A 16,713-nucleotide genomic window follows, 5' to 3' on the forward strand; every position below is an offset into this window, starting at 1 on the left:
CCAGACTGCGTTTTTTTTGTCTAGTTAAGACCGGTTGTAATAAAAAACACACCTAATGTTTCCACCTTAAAAATAAACTCTGCTATAATTTTTAAAAATATCCCCAATTTAAGGAAATTCTCCTTCCACCAACCTCACAAATTCACCAACATATTTGACAGTTTTTTTTTCTCTCCACCACCACCAACCATCTGTCATCTCTCAGTTTCAAGATGGCGTTAATGCTGAAAAGTTCCTTGGTGTAGGATGAAAGCCTAGCAAAAAATTTTTAATTTGCATTTAATTTTATCAAAGTGTTATTTATTCAAAATCAAAACATCATCAAAACAATTCAAAATAATTTATTTACTTCAAATTGGAGAATTTGAAATCGACCCGTGCTAGGTGTTGGCGTTAAGAGAAGTCAAATTCTCTCGCTTACCCTAAAACGCATAAGGGGAGAAAAAAAAGTAGTTTTTTTTTTATTTGTGTGAAAATTTCCACACACTCCATCAAACTTCTTTGGTTTTCCAATTTTTATTACACTTTTTGCTTTTGTGGATTACAAAGAATTAAGTAGCAAAAAAAAATTCACACACCAAATGATGAACTACGGCAATGTAATGATGGGAGATCAGTTCCGTAAAATGGAACCGTTCTCCCCAAAATCTTCACCTCGCGGTGGTCGGTCGCCAGTTGTTTCGCGACAAGATTCTTCAGGGACTCTAAAGACGACCATTTCGTTAGGGAAGAATCCATCGATTGTTCATAGTGGACCATTTTATTCAATGAAAGAACCACCAGGTTGGTTTTGTTAGGGAATTATCCACTTGTTTGTCTTATTTACACTTTATTTCGTTTTTAGGAAAAGGTGAATTAACTGGAGACAAGGATTTAATGACTGAATATGGACTTCATCACACTTTGACCAAATTCAAAGATAAGAAAGTCAAAGAATCGCTGTCGTCGTTTTTGCCAAATCTTCCTGGTATCTTTGATGGAATGAATAATTTGGTAAGAATTTTAGAATATTATTTATCAAACATAAAGAAATTAGGGAGGGGAGATGAGGTGGCAACATATTGTTTTAATTAGCGACATTTTGTTGTCCTGGAAGAAGTTTCACCTTTGAATATGTAAAATAGGACAGGTGCAGGTGTAAAAGATGGGTTCGGTAGGAACATACGAATCAGGTTGTAAGGAATGTACATGGATTTTCTAAGATGTTAGCAATTATGTTAAGAAGAGAAGCTTTATTTTGAATAGAATATTATCTTCAAATTACATATTTTGAAGTCTTATCCGAACTTGAAAAAAAAGAAACACTAATCAGAATGACTAGCAGAAGTATCCCGAAAGAATGTTTCACAAAACACTTTAAATTAGTGCTATCTTCTTTGCCTACGTCATCAAAACAAGCAAAACAAAATTGACAAATCATTCCCTAAAGTAGCAAATTCCCAAATTTCATGCTACTGGTAAAGCCCATATAAGATATGCGATTTAAATCCAATTAATGATCATTTGATGGGTCTTCACAAGAATTTTAAAAAAATAGTCAAGTGGTTGACTTTGGCTCATAAGCAAAAAGAATGAACTTAAGCTCTATCTCACTTCTTAGTACATTGTCTAGATCTATCTAAAAAAAATGAGTTAGATCTGAAAAAAATGTACTGAAGGTGAAATAAGAACTTAAGCTCATTTCTATTGCATACGACCCATTGTAATAAAGGACACAAAATATATTGATTGAAGCCGGTGTCCTCAACGCTCATAACTTCATAGGATCATAAGTTGAGTTTTCAAAGTAAGCGAATTTAGCCGTCTTTATTTGAAACTTCTAGGTATGGTCATTTGAAATTTAACACAGAGTCCAATACTTCTTCCAGTTATGAGTTAAAATTAATTAATTAATTAACATTTTCAAACTATGGAACATCTACATAAAAAGTGAATTAATCAAATTGTCTTTAGAGCATTTTCGTAAAAATGTACTTGCCTTACTTTACATAACTCTCACGATAATGAATGAATATTAAGCTAAATAGGCGGATAGAGTCGACATCCCTCTAGGAATAGTGAATGGCAAAATATATGAACTGTACCTACCTATCTGGATCAAGCCGATGGTGGAATAGCCTGACAAACTTTAAAATATTAAGAAATATAAAGCCTACCAATGGCAAAAACAGATGGTTGTTGTCAAAGTTGTAAGGCTATACATGAGTAACAAACTAGATTATTTCGTCTACCCAGCCCTAAACCAATCCATACATCAAGCTTTTGGTGCTCCGTTCCTAGCCTACCTATCTGATAAAAGACCTAATAATTTTCTTATAAAACTCAATGGCTTTAGAATAACGTTACGGTAAATAATACATGAGCGACGGAAATTCATAGAAACCCTTTTGAATAAGAGACTTTCACTTGGAAGAACTTGCCTCAGGCGCTGTAGTAATAGATATAATACAGCACCTCTAAATGCCATAGCTATCAAGCTGTAAAAACAAGCAATCTCAGACAAAAGTGTTTCAGACCAAATAATCAGTGATCGCAGTTGTCTGTGAGCCAGAGCCATACTTAACTACTCTAAAAACAATAGAGTTCACAAGGGTTATGGTACCGAAACGTCGGAAATCAGCTCTAATTGGGCTTTTGTGTTCTAGAGACTAGCATTTCTGATTTGTGTGTTGCGATCTCACGAATAGTGATTGGGGCGAATACCGAATATTGGGTAACACTTTCCGACCGAATACCGAATATTCGGCAGCCGAACATTCGACCAACGATGTGTATCTACTTTACTTCTACGTGACTTCTGACATGTTAAAACTTGTTGGATTATACGATGCTGAAAAAGTAGTTTTTTTTTTTACCAAATCTAACCATTAGTTAATTTTAACAATTTTTAAAATAAAACAAAAAACATTCTTTCCAAAATAGTAAGTCTTAGGTCCAATTTATTCACACTTCATTAAATTTAAAGTCGCCATTAAAAAAGGGAAATTTTAAAATTTGTATGCGATTTGACAGTTTTATAATTTTTAATGGAGCCTTTAAAAATAATGGAGAGTGAATAAATTGGGCCTTAGTAGATTGGAATTGTTTTTAGTGCCATTATCAGCAGTATTTTTTCCGGATGATGATAGAATTTTTAATGTGCGTTCAAGATTTAAGTCCTTAGTTTTTTGTGAAATATGCCCGAAAAATATGCATTTATTCTGAAAATAAAGCAAACATGTACATAGTTATTGCAAAATATGCAAAAATATGCGGTAACGATTTATATCATTTTTAAGCAAATCTTTTGATTCGAAAAACTATCTGATTCATTTACTTTTAAGGCCGTTCAAAAAAATATGCATTGCATAGGAATCCGGGCCCTGCGTAAATTGAATCATTTAAACCATTTGCCATCAGTAGCTCCAATTTTGTCCATCTTTCTAGCAGAGCTCGAATACCGTGTAAAGGTGTTCATCGTTTACTTTGGAATATTTAGGAAATATTTGGTTTGCTGTAAGACATTCCATTTAAGAATTTTCAAGTAGGTACATATATACATATTACTTTAACGGGATTGCGGTGTTATAGTCAGTTTTTATACCTTTTTTGTTTGCAAATTATTTACAACGCATGATAACTCCTATCAGTGAAACAAGCTCTTCTTGCATTTGCACAGTATCGAACAATACCTCCAATTTAGTGTATTCGAAGAATTTTGGCCTTCCTTCACGTAAAGGTCAAAATTGAAAAATGGTGGTGATGCGATTTTTGCAAATCGGTCTTTGCATCCTCGTTTTAAGATTTTGCCCTAAAGACCGATTGGAAAAACCCTTTGTTGAACCCCAAGAATGCAATCAAGTATTTCCAAAAACCCACGTCCAATGATCGCATACTAAATTAAAGACTCATTTTAAGAAATTGTTTAAGTTTATAAAAGGATTTGAAATCGTTTACTTTGGAATATTTAATTTTTTTTTTTGAAAATCAGAAGCCAATCGAATATATCGAAAAAACCACTACTACTTCGATTTTAATAAGCAAATTTTGGCTTGATTTCACACTTTTACCACAACGTAATTTGTTTTTAATTTTCAAATAAATTTTGTTTAAAAATTTTTCATACAATTAATGATTTTTTTGTTACATGTATTGGACAGATCGGTGCACATAACCATATTTCCTTTAAAAACTTACAACTTGAAAGTTTAAGCGTAAAATTGCTGTTTTACGTCTCCAATAAAAAAAATAAAGCCATTTGAAAAATTGCAAAAAATTAAGAGATTTTTCTTTATCTCGGGTGGGTTTTAGGAAATTTCAAATTGGAAGTGAAAGATGACATCCTATTTGTAGTTACGTTGTGGTTTGCAGAAGCTTTCTGACATACATCTTGAACGATTGGCGTGTAAAAGTGCAATGTGCATCTAATCGGACGAAAGATCATATCATAAAAGCAGTGCCATCTTTCCAAAATTTTCCTGATCAAAGCTTGGAATTTTCGTCATGCAGCCTGTTTTAAATAATGCGAGTTTTGTTTTCATAAAATATTGTTTTTTTTTTTTTGTGTTAAGGAATATTTGTATCATCAAATCATAGGCAAAAATAAGCAATTTTTTTCGAAAGCCAAGACTTTGGTTTTCGTAACTATTGTACTAATTTTTTCTCTTCCGATTCGGAATTTATTTAGTTTGATGGGTAAAGCGTTTCTGCAGTGTTTATTGTGCAAGAGTAAACAGACCAAAAAAACCGGCAAAGATCTGCGACTGAGTGTCACTTTCAGTCGCATAAACTTTATAATTTTAGATATGTATTAGAGCTAAGCGCTCTTGAAAAACAAAACAAAAGTGCTTTACTCCCTGGAAAATCGTTTTTTTTTTTGTTTTAATTTTTGAGTGTGTTTTGCAAAGGAAAACAAACAAACAAACAAACAAACTTTTTGGACCACTTTTAGAATGTCAAAGACGCTTAGCTCTATTATTTAAAATTCTAAAGAAACGTTGACTGTGTGAATTATTCATAATATAAAAAAATAATTTTTTATAGGAAAATAGTACATTGCGCAGCATAATGGAAAAACCTCCAATTGTGGGCAAAGAACTACTCCCTTTGACGAGCGTTCAACTGGCTGGTTTCCGTTTGCATGCTGGTCCAGTAAGTTTACATTTTCAATTTGAAAAATCCAATATAAATTTTAACACTCACTGACTTTGTATTTTGTAGCTTCCTGAGCAATATCGAGCATTGAATACAACACCCCAAAGGAAACATAAGAATAAACACAAAAAGCATAAGCACAAGGATGGTGCTGTGCCACCAGAGAATTCTCTCATGGGTATGGTTCAAACTTATTTCTATTTATATCTAAACAAGTCTATAAATTCGATTTTATTTTTTTTAGATTCTGCTGGATTGGAAACTTATGAGAAGAAACATAAAAAACAAAAGCGTCACGAAGACGACAAAGAACGCAAAAAACGAAAAAAGGAAAAGAAACGCAAGAAGCAACGTCACAGTCCAGAACCACCAAATGGCAACAATGGCGGAGTTCTCATAACAAATCAGACACCATTATTCTAAATTAACAAAAATGACCACAACGGATCACAATGCGTCTCTTTATAACTGAATTAAATTTTATTTTACTTTTTTTTTTGGTTTCTTTTTTTATTTGTAGGAATATAATATTCCTTAATCTTTCTTCTTCCTCATAAATTAACGACTATGTTTAACGCTCCATGTTTTCCATTTCCATACAAACAAAAATAACAACAAAGATGAAATCAAAAGAGTTTTAGTTAAATTAGGTTAAAAACCGTCAAACAAAAAAATGAAAAAAAAAACAACAACAAAAAACACGATGCAATTCAAAAAGCATATAATTAGATTTGTTAGGCTTGGTTTAGTAGTAATAGTTATGTATTAAATTTATTATTATTATTTTAAATAGAATCTAAGTTGTATAAAAAAAAAAACATAAACACAAAAAAAAATAAATATTAATAAAATATTATATAGATACATATACTTACATATAACTGTATTGAGCATGCAAATGTTTGTCTTTTTATTTAATGTAATGTAATATTTGCTGCAAAAAATGCCAACTCGATGGGAAGAATCTCGTTTTTGATGTTAATTTGAAGTTAGAAAAAGACTGAAGGACAAATTAGTCTAGGAGCAGGCAGCAGATTACTTGCTCGAGAGGACCGAAAAAAAATCACAAAATCCGGTCGTAGAGACCATTTGTATGAAATTTTCCACTAGGAACTGATTTCGTGATTCTTTTTTCGGGAATCGTAGAAAATTTCCGATACGAATGGTGTTCGTGATAAGGGCGATTAATATAACAAGGAGGTTCATTCATAGCAATGACAAAGATCTAAGTCTGCCGGCGGCGTGTATCGGGGACGATTCTGATAAAAATTGCAATAGCAGTGCTGTTCCCGTTTTTAATTGATTATGGAACCAACAAAAGCAGTGCAGGGCCGTAAACTGGAGACGGCCGCAAATAGGCAACTCTACCCTAATTGAAATGTGAAAAATCAAGAGAATTTGAATGCATATTGTGGGCTGACGGATTCATTTAAATTTTCATAACATTTATTTTTGGTATCCGTGATGGATGATCTATTCTGCCGTCCTAAGTAAAAAAGCTTATGCGCTAAAACTCCAAAATTGAGTTAAAGGCATCCTGAATCAATGCCTCATTTATGTTTTAACTAAAAACAACGCGTTTTCAACTCTAAATACAATCCTACCACAAATTGCTTAAAATCACTTTTGAATTTGAGCACATCCACAATTCCCGACTCTGTCTTTTGTAAGTAGAATGCATTTATTTTAAAACATACAAATTGGCATTGCGAAGTGATATTTTGAATTTTTTTCAAGACTCGTAGCAAATTTCGGATACGAATGAAATTCATGACTTTAGAAAACGGAACGTCGAAGAACAAGGTACTTGTCAATACCGCCTTCCTTTTGTTGATTATATGCAAAAAGACTTGGCGTCTCTTAGTGATTGCACTCGCAAGCAAATGGTTGAACGTAAAATTACAAAAATCCGCGTTGGGCGCCACTTTTCTGCGAGGCAAGAGGAGTGGAATATAGAGTAAATAAATAGGAAAACGGAAGATTGAGAAAATTGGGAGAAACATAATCATATTCTCCTATGTTGTGCACAGCTACTGTCACAATTAAGGTCTTGCTTTATTATGTGAATTTCCTATTGCCACAAAAAGTTTGACAGTTATGTGAACATTTATTTTTGTAAATTTTTGAGCAGGTTATTTTTTTATTTTGAAAAATTGATTTGCTTTGCCAGTTCGTTGTTGCATCTTCTTCTTCAATCACAACCAATGCAGACGGGAATTTTCATCCGCCTTCATCCCTCTGTCCTGCGTTATTCAGCCTTTCTTTCAAAATTCAGTTTTCCAAAATTAAGCTAATCAACATCAAAAGTCAGCTATTACATGAAGCCTCAAGAGTCTTGACTCTTTTTTCGAATTTTCTTTTGATAATCATTCTGTGAGGCGCGTACAATTACACGATGCCTCTTGAGTCAAAGACTCAAATTTGACATTTCTCTTGATTTAAGTATTGTCGTTGTTGTATTCCACCAAGAAGCAAAAAGATATGAAAGGGAATGTTGAAAAAAGAAAGAGTGGAAAAAGAAACGTCAAAAAAGAGTCTCAGAATTTTGGCCCACGACTCTCCGGTCGGATATTTTTTTGTTTTATCTTCTTTCTCTTTTGCACTCATTAGTTTTGTAAGTCAGCTATTACATGAAGCCTCAAGAGGCTTGACTCTTTTTTCTAATTTTCTTTTGATAATCATTCTGTGAGGCGCGTACTATTACACGATGCCTCTTGAGTCAAAGACTCAAATTTGACATTTCTTTTTTGATTTCAGTATTGTTGTTGTTGTATTCCACCAAGAAGCAAAAAGAAATGAAAGGGAATGTTGAAAAAAGAAAGAGTGGAAAAAGAAACGTCAAAAAAGAGTCTCGGAATTTTGGCCCACGACTCTCCGGTCGGATAATTTTTTGTTTTATCTTCTTTCTCTTTTGCACTCATTGGTTTTGAAAAGAGGCGCGCCTCTTGAGGCTTCATGTAATAGCTGACTAAAGAGGCGCGCCTCTTGAGGCTTCATGTAATAGCTGACAAACTCAAACAAATTAATAAAAAACAACCCCATTATGAATACAAACCAGTGAAGAGTATCCGCATCAGAATCTTCATGAAGGTACTGCATCATAATAAAGTACCTCCAGAAGAATGTACTTTGTTGATGCATTTTGGCATATCAGTACTTTTTAATGGCGGGAAAATTCATGGTATAGAAAGAGATAGTTGCTTCACGTATTCTTATGTATAAAAAGTAAATAGGTATCTGAGTTAGTGCATATTCCCGAGTTACATATTTCACGTACATACATATTTCACTGGTTATTTCTGTACCTTCTTTCTACATTTGCTCGGCAGTGTAGTGTGTACCAAGTCTTAAATATAAAATTGGAAAAGCAAAGAAACTTTTTGTGTAAGCCCAGCACAAATTCCTTTTTTTCCTAAAAATATGCAAGGAAAAATGGATGACAGCCAAACAGCTGTTTGTCATTTTGACATTTCGAGGTAAACATCAAGAACTTGTGCTGTATTTATTTCAAAGGAAATAATTTTTATTTAAACTAATTTAAGGAAAATATTAAATAAAACAAGTGTTTTTTGAGTAACCAAAGATGAATTGTATCAAACGCCTGCGTTCACTTCTAACCCGTTCTTCTCCAAAACAATTTCCCCGTGCATTTACCAGTTCAACAGACGACAAAGTCGATGAGGTAACAACTTTTGTCCTTTAAATTCTCTCAAACTACTCCCAATTAAATTCATTCTTCTCATCAGACTCGTCAATGGCCAAGAAAGATATTCTCTGGCATTCAACCAACTGGTTCCCTCCATTTGGGTAATTATCTTGGTGCTGTTCAAAAATGGGCTGAACTACAAAATTCCGGAGAAGATGTAACTTATTGCATTGTTGACTTACATTCAATAACAGTTCCACAAGATCCGGAAACATTACGCAATAACATTATCCAAATGACTGCCACAATGTTGGCATGTGGAATAGATCCCAATAAATCCACGGTATTCCTTCAGTCAACTGTTAAGGAACACACTGAGTTAAATTGGATTCTCGGTTGTCTAACGACAATGGCCAGGTTAAGACACTTGCCTCAGTACAAAGAGAAGACACAAAAAATGAAAGAGATTCCTTTGGGTTTGTTTCTGTATCCAGTTTTGCAAGCAGCTGATATTCTTCTTTACAAGTTTGTATAAATTTCTAATAGTAGGTACAGGTAAAATAGTACCTACATTAAAAAAAAATTGTTACCACTCATAGAATTTGGCAAAAAGTTTGCTTTTGGGATAAGAACCAAGTATATAAAAAAAATCTATAAAAAAAAAGTTGACGAAGAGACAGTAAAATCTGTAGTCGGTTGAAATGATTCATTTTGTTTTTGGTTTCGATGACAAATTGAACGTTTATATCAGTGGCGTCTCGTCAGGGTGTGCAAGGTGTGCAGTGCACACCCTGATCTAAACATTGAACAAGTTCTCATTTACCACGCACAAATAAAATATTCCCAATATGCACCCATGCACCCTGTATCACAAAGCCTACATTAATTTTCTTCCTTCTTAATTTTTCTTTCAAAATTTCTTCATCAAACAACAGAAACAAAAATATCAAATAAGCTCGTACGAAATCCTTCTGTGCACATTTTCTCTCAACAAATAAATCCATCCAACTCGATCGTACAAAATTTTCGCAGTATTCCTATCCATCCCCATCGCCATTCTTCGCCCGCAAGATATACACAGGTACACAAAATCTTTACTTTGATGAATTTGTAGTGAACTCGTACGACGGTTTTCTGTGCACGGTTTCTATTCTTATTTTCTTTTCTTCCGTTCTGTTTTTGTAAAGCATTGAAGATGAAAAACAGAATAAATTACATGGAAGCTCGTGCGAAAAAAAGGAATGCACGAGAGTCGGCTGTGTAGGTATTTTTTTTCTGTTTCAGTTTCAGGTAGAATAGAGGCTCGTGCGAAAAAATGCAATATACGAGAGTCGGTGGGGTAGATATTTTTTTTGGTTTAGGTAGAATAGAATGAATTACATCGAAGCTCGTGCGAAAAAAAGCAATGCACGACAGTCGGCGATGTAGGCATTATTTTTCTGTTTTAGGTAGAATACACCAACACCAAATTTCATAGGAAAAATGTGAAAATGAAATGAAGTGGACACAGTTTCATGAGGTACTTTTTTTCATGAGGTGATATTTTTTGTTGTTTTGTTGCCAAAGTTTTAATTTTATTCAGAAGGTGATTGAATAATTAACCACGAAAAATCGATTTAATATTATAAACTATAATTTATATGTTTTGTATTTAGTTTTTGTTGAAGTTTAATTTATTTAGTTTTTGTTACCTACGGTTTTAGTGGAGTCTTTTTTTATAATAAAAATATACCCAATGATATTTTTTGTTGTTTTTTTTTTTTTTAATTTGGAGAAAACAGTATATGGTAAGAGATTGATTAATGAATTGATTTTTTTTAAATAAGCTTATAATTTTCAAGGATTGCACACTTATCTAAATTATTCACGCGACGCCACTGGTTTATATATATATATAATTTCGAAAATCGTTAGAGGCGTTTAAAAAGAAAAAAAAATTGTACATACAGGGTGTACCGGAATGAGAACACATTTTTTGATTTTTAAAAAATATTGAAATTTTTTTTTTTTGAAAAATTAATTTTTTGAAAACAGGTTGATGAATTTTATTTAAACTTCGTTTTTATGTGTTGAATAATATTTTTTTTAATGCCATACCAACTTTTTTTTAATTTTGGAAAAATTTTATACAGGGTGTCCCGGAATGAGATAAGAAGATTTTGAGGGATGATTCTTGGGTGAATTCTAAGAAAAAAATTGTTCTACAGTAACTCTCTATCTGCAAAGTTGATACCCTTTAGCCATGATTTAAGAAAACGCTTACTTTGGTATGCCTTTACTCATGTTAATGTTAATAACTCCGTTAATACTTATGATAAAAACTTCATTAATGTCTGGATATTAAGAAGAAATGCTATTCTTTGTATTTCAGATATTAATTTTTAAATGAAATTATTTTTTTCTTACCCATGATAATTTTTGACTTTGGGGCCGATTTTCTTCGATAAATGTGGTATAAACATAGTGTTTTATAAACTTATTTTTATGAAGAAAACAATAATGAACAAAAATGTTGACAAGTTTGCCAGAAAACTAATAGATTTTATGATATTTAGGAAAACCTGTACCCGGGTAAAATCTCTAAAAAATGTGTTTTTTTGCTTTAGCCCTGATTTTTCAATCGTCAGTTAGACTATCAAAACAATAAATGTCAATTCAAAAAAAAAAACTTTTATTCCTAGGAATAAGCTCTAACTGAGGTTTATCTGACTATTGAAAAATTGCCCATTAGAAAAAAACGGGTACAAATTAAAAATTTATTTTTGAAGTTTAAGTTTATTTCTAATTACAACAATTAAAGTGTGCTCCTTGATTTTGTGTGCTTAATAGAGCCCGTTTTTTTTGTTTATTGTGAACGTTAATTTATTCTATCTATTGTCCCATATGAGTAAGAAAAAAATAATTCCATTTAAAAATTAATATCTGAGCAATTAAAAAAAATATTAACATTTTTTAAATGCAGGTACAAAAAATAGCATTTCTTCTAACAAGAAGATAAAGAGATATAAGGTTACTGTAGAACAATTTTTTTCTTAGAATATACCCAAGAATCATCCCTCAAAATCTTCTTATCTCATTCCGGGACACCCTGTATAAAATTTTTCCAAAATTAAAAAAAAGTTGGTATGGCATTAAAAAAAATATTATTCAACACATAAAAACGAAGTTTAAATAAAATTCATCAACCTGTTTTCAAAAAATTAATTTTTCAAAAAAAAAAAATTTCAATATTTTTTAAAAATCAAAAAATGTGTTATTTGAAAATTTTACAAGATTTTTGTATAACGTTTATTTGAACTTTTCTGTATAAAAATTTTGGTTGAAATCAGCTTTGTCGTTTATGAGAAATTCATAAATTAAAAAATCCGTTCTATGGCAGGTACCGTTAATAACGGTACAAATATATATTTTTAATTCCAAAAGGAGGATCTTATGTGTAACACAATACAAAAAAATTTTAATCAAGATCGTTAGAGCCGTTTTTGAAATAAATTAACTTTTCTATTTCCGTTATATGACAGGTACCGTTTGTTAAGATCCTAAAACAAATTTCAATTTGTCCTCAAGAGAATCCTTCAAAACTATTTAATACCAAATTTGAAGCAAATCGCTCCATTAGTTTAGGCCGTAGCTCGAGGTGCAGACAAACAGACAGATTTGCCGGCATTCCCCATCATCGTAATATCATGTAAAATTGTTATCTCAAGTTAAATTTTTTTACGAATCCTAAAATTGCTCTATAGTAATTATATCGCAAGTAAAAATACCATCGGGTATTATAGAAAAGTAAAAGCAATAAAAATACAAACACAAATACAAAAATTCAAGAAAAAAAGAAAATAAGTTTTGAAGCAAAAAGAAAAAAAAATTAATTTCGTTCAAGAATTTTTTATCGAATTTTTGTATGGAAAATTTCGTTTCGCTTCATCTGCGTACTAGGCTTTAGACGTTTTACACGAATTATTAGCTTTTTGGGACCAACTACAGATTTTACTGTTTCCTCGAAAAAAACACCCTTTCACCAAATTTGTTTTAATTAAACTCATTATTTTTGCTTTCTATCCCAAATACAACATTCTTACCAAATTTCATCATTTTCGTTTTCACTAAAAAAAAAACACCCTTTTAATCATGATATTCTTATAGACACTTAAGATTCTTATTTCCAATCTCAAAATTAACAAAATTGCTGAATTTCAATAGGGCACCACTATTATTATTCACTTTTTCCAATATACCCACATTTTGTCTAAACCTAAAAAAAAGACCCTTTCAAATGAAAAAAATATATAAACTTATTTTATTCGTAATTCCCATGAAAAAGACAACATTTTAAATAAATTTCGTGAGAGTACCTTTTATACCACTGATTTTATAGGACTTAAGCGGATTTTCCTTAGTTAAAAAAAAACACCCTTTCACCTAAAATACTTGTATAGACTGTTATAAATGTAACATTTGTACCGATTTTCATTGGTGTAACACTTTTTTCCCAGTTTTTGTAGTACTTATTACGAATTTCATCATTTCAAAAAAACACCCTTTCACTCTAGATAATTCTGTATTCTCCTAAAATTCTTAGTTCTTATAACAAACAAAATTTTGTCAAGAAGATTGAAAAATTATCAAAATTTATGCTAGCTGTTATGATACCTTTCTCACACATAACTCAACCCATAAAAAAACACCCTTTAACCAAAAATATTTTGAAGAACTTTATCCCTGCTTTATCTAAAACCTTCATCCCAAATTTCATCAGTGTATGATGTTTTTCATATGGGCCTTGATTATATTTTACCTTTTGAAGTAAAAAAACAAGCACCCTTGTTTTTAATCGGCTTTTCTAAGAGCAACCTTATTGACTTTATTTTTATTCCAATCGATTCAGCATCAAAAAATACCTTAAAAACATGTGTTATAAGATGATATTCGTCAAACAATTTTTTTCACTATATTTTTGACCTTCACCCCTCCCTCTTGTCGGCGAAAAAACAACCTTTCACCCAACTTTTTTTATCCTTGGTTCTTATCCCAAGAGCAAACTTTTTGCCAAGTTTCATGAGTGTAACAATTTTTTTTAATGCCTTTTTTACCTCTACTATACTATTGATCCAATTTTAACCACATTTTCATCTTGTTTCAGAACTACCCATGTTCCAGTTGGTGAAGATCAAGTTCAGCACATTCAACTAACCCAACACTTAGGCAATCTATTTAACAACAGATTTGGAACCACTTTTCCCGATTGTCATGCAATCATTGACAAGAAAGAAGCTGCACGCATTCGTTCGCTAAGAGATCCCTCCAAAAAAATGTCCAAATCCGATCCAGAAGTAAAAAGTTGTATCTATCTCACGGATGAACCCGATGTCATTGTTGAGAAGATCAAAAAAGCTGTAACAGATTTCACGTCCGAAGTGACTTATGATCCAGAAAATAGAATGGGTGTTAGTAATTTGGTTGCCATTCATTCATTAGTCTCCAATGGAAAATCTACCGAAGAGATTTGTAAAGAAGTTCAAGGTATTGACACTGGAAAATATAAAATGGTTGTTGCTGAAGCAGTAGTTGAACATTTGAAACCAATTCGCACGAAAATCAATGAGTATTTGAAAAATCCCAGTGAATTAGTGTATATTTTGGAAGAAGGACGTGAGAAGGCACAAGGAATTGCTGAAGAGACGATGGCTGAGGTTAAGCAAAAAGTTGGATTAGGGGCTAATTTGTCGGAATTTTCTGTTTTAAAAACGATATCAAAAAAGATGTAGGCAAGAGTTAAATGTTTTTTGAATAAATTTAAGTGTTGATTTAAAAAAAAAACAAGGATTTGGCTTTTATTTAAGGACAAGTTAAGAATAAATCAAACTCGAAATGTAAAAAAGTGAGTCTTGCAATTCTGACTATTTGTTCTTATCTCGAGTTAGAGTTCAAACCATTGCATTGAAGTGATTTGCTTCAAACTTTTTGATTTATAGGTTTTTGGTTTTTCCATAGGATGGAAACAAAATTTTTTTTAGACCTAATGAACCTTACACATAACCACTACAGAAAAGAATATTTTCCTCAAAAACGGATCTTATGATTTTGATAAAACCAAATTATTGTCTCTTGTCGCAAATAAGGTCAAATAAAAAAATATTTTTGGATTTTCTAAAAAACGACTCAACCGTTTTTAACGATTTTTTCACAAATGCTGTTTTGAAATTTTTCACAAATGCAGTATGTATTAAAATTAGACAAAACTAGGAATTTAAAAAATAATTTTTTTGGGTAAAATAAACGGTTTTATGGATTAAAATCACATAAATGTTAAAAATGGAATACCAATGTTTTTTTCTTGAAAAATGTTAGAGAGTTTTTATACAGAATAAAAATATTTTTTTAAATAACGGCTCTTACTATTTTCATTTTTTTCTGAAAATTTTTTTTTCTCAAAAAATTAAATGGAACTTACTCAAAAGTATTCCATTTAAAATTATTTTTAATTCATCAAGAAGAAAATGAAATTACTAAAAAATTTTAACTTTTGTGCTACGGTTACGGTTTAGATTGTGACGCATTTTATTGCATTCATAAGAGAATAATTTTAATTTAATTTCATCGGTGATTTTAAAAGAAGCGTAAAAAGTATGAAAAGTAATTTTTTTTAATACGAAAACGATTTTTTAAATGGTTTTAACCTCCAAAGAAGTATGCCCTTAGATTCATTGTACAACAATGAATTTTTGCTTTGAAAATTGTTGAACCCGTGTTTTAAAAATAATTTTTTGCATATAAAATTTTTTACCAACTTTACAACAAAAATTTTAATCAATTAATTTGTTTTGAAACAATGGACTTTTCAAAAAAAAGTAGTTTTTACTTGCGATATAGGTACTATAGGGCAAGTTTAGGATTCGTAAAAAAAATCGAACTCGAGATAACAATTTTACATGACATTACGATGATGGACAATGCCAAAAAAGTGGGTCCGGCAATTCTGTCTGTCTGTCTGTCTCTATCTGGAGCTGCAGCCTAAACGAGTGAAGTGATTTTCTTCAAACTTGGTAGTTAGCAGTTTTTGGTGATCCCCTAGAGGGGAAATTGAAATTTTTTTTTTATGACCAAAACTAACGGTACCTGCCATATAACGGAAATAGAAAAGTTAATTTTTTTCAAAAACGGCTCTAACGATTTTGATTAAAATTTTTGTGTGTAGTACTGCACATAAGAGCCAACTTTTTAAATAAAAAAAATATTTTTTGTACCGTTATTAACGGTACCTGTCATAGAATGGTTTTTTTCGTTTCTGAATATCTCGTACAACGTTAACCCGATTTAAATGAAAATTTTTATACAAAAGTGTGTAAGTAAAGATAATATTAAAATTTTAGAAAATTTTCAAAAAAACGCATTTTTGGTTTTTTTTAAAATATTTCAAAATTTTTTTTTGAAAAATCAATTTTTTGAAAACAGATCAATGAAAAATTTTGAAATTTAGTTTTTATGTGTAAATTAATTATTTATTTAAAATGGCATACCAACTTTTTTTTTGAAAAATGTTAAAAAATGTTTATATATAAAAAATTATTTTTTTAAAAAACGGCTCCTACAATTTTCGAAAATTTTTTTCTAAAAATACCTTTTTATATAAGAAATAAAATGGCATATTTGTTTTTTTTTTTAAGATAATTTAAAACGGAGTTTAATTAATTATAAAAACAGATTTAATTTTTTTATACTACTTATGAAATTTCTTCAAAATATCAAATTTTAAATTTCTTGAATAAAAAGCTTTAACATTATATGTAGTTACTTTAAGCATAAGAGCAAGTACGTGCGGCCCCAGTCGTGCAATTTATTTTATTTTATATTCAAAATAAATAAAATGTTTAAAGTAGTTTTTTATTAAAGTTTCGTAAAGAAATTTTCATTGAGATCGGTTAAGTCGTCAA

At 31.1% G+C, this 16,713-nt stretch overlaps 2 protein-coding genes across 2 annotated transcripts; both read left to right on the forward strand.

Annotated features, from left to right (window-relative positions):
- The first annotated feature begins 200 nt into the window (after window positions 1–200).
- Window positions 201–5,567, forward strand: LOC129919120 (mediator of RNA polymerase II transcription subunit 19). The gene is made up of 5 exons (XM_055999968.1): window positions 201–783; window positions 845–993; window positions 5,023–5,130; window positions 5,200–5,311; window positions 5,378–5,567. Exons 1-5 carry the CDS (start codon window positions 582–584, stop codon window positions 5,554–5,556), a joined length of 750 nt encoding a protein of 249 aa, XP_055855943.1. The 5' UTR covers window positions 201–581; the 3' UTR covers window positions 5,557–5,567.
- A 3,033-nt stretch (window positions 5,568–8,600) lies between these two features.
- Window positions 8,601–14,592, forward strand: LOC129919633 (tryptophan--tRNA ligase, mitochondrial). The gene is made up of 3 exons (XM_056000581.1): window positions 8,601–8,815; window positions 8,880–9,304; window positions 13,923–14,592. Exons 1-3 carry the CDS (start codon window positions 8,717–8,719, stop codon window positions 14,545–14,547), a joined length of 1,149 nt encoding a protein of 382 aa, XP_055856556.1. The 5' UTR covers window positions 8,601–8,716; the 3' UTR covers window positions 14,548–14,592.
- The last annotated feature ends 2,121 nt before the right edge of the window (window positions 14,593–16,713 follow it).

The sequence above is a fragment of the Episyrphus balteatus genome, chromosome 4, assembly GCF_945859705.1.
Source record: "Episyrphus balteatus chromosome 4, idEpiBalt1.1, whole genome shotgun sequence".
In the NCBI taxonomy this organism is placed as follows: domain Eukaryota; kingdom Metazoa; phylum Arthropoda; class Insecta; order Diptera; family Syrphidae; genus Episyrphus; species Episyrphus balteatus.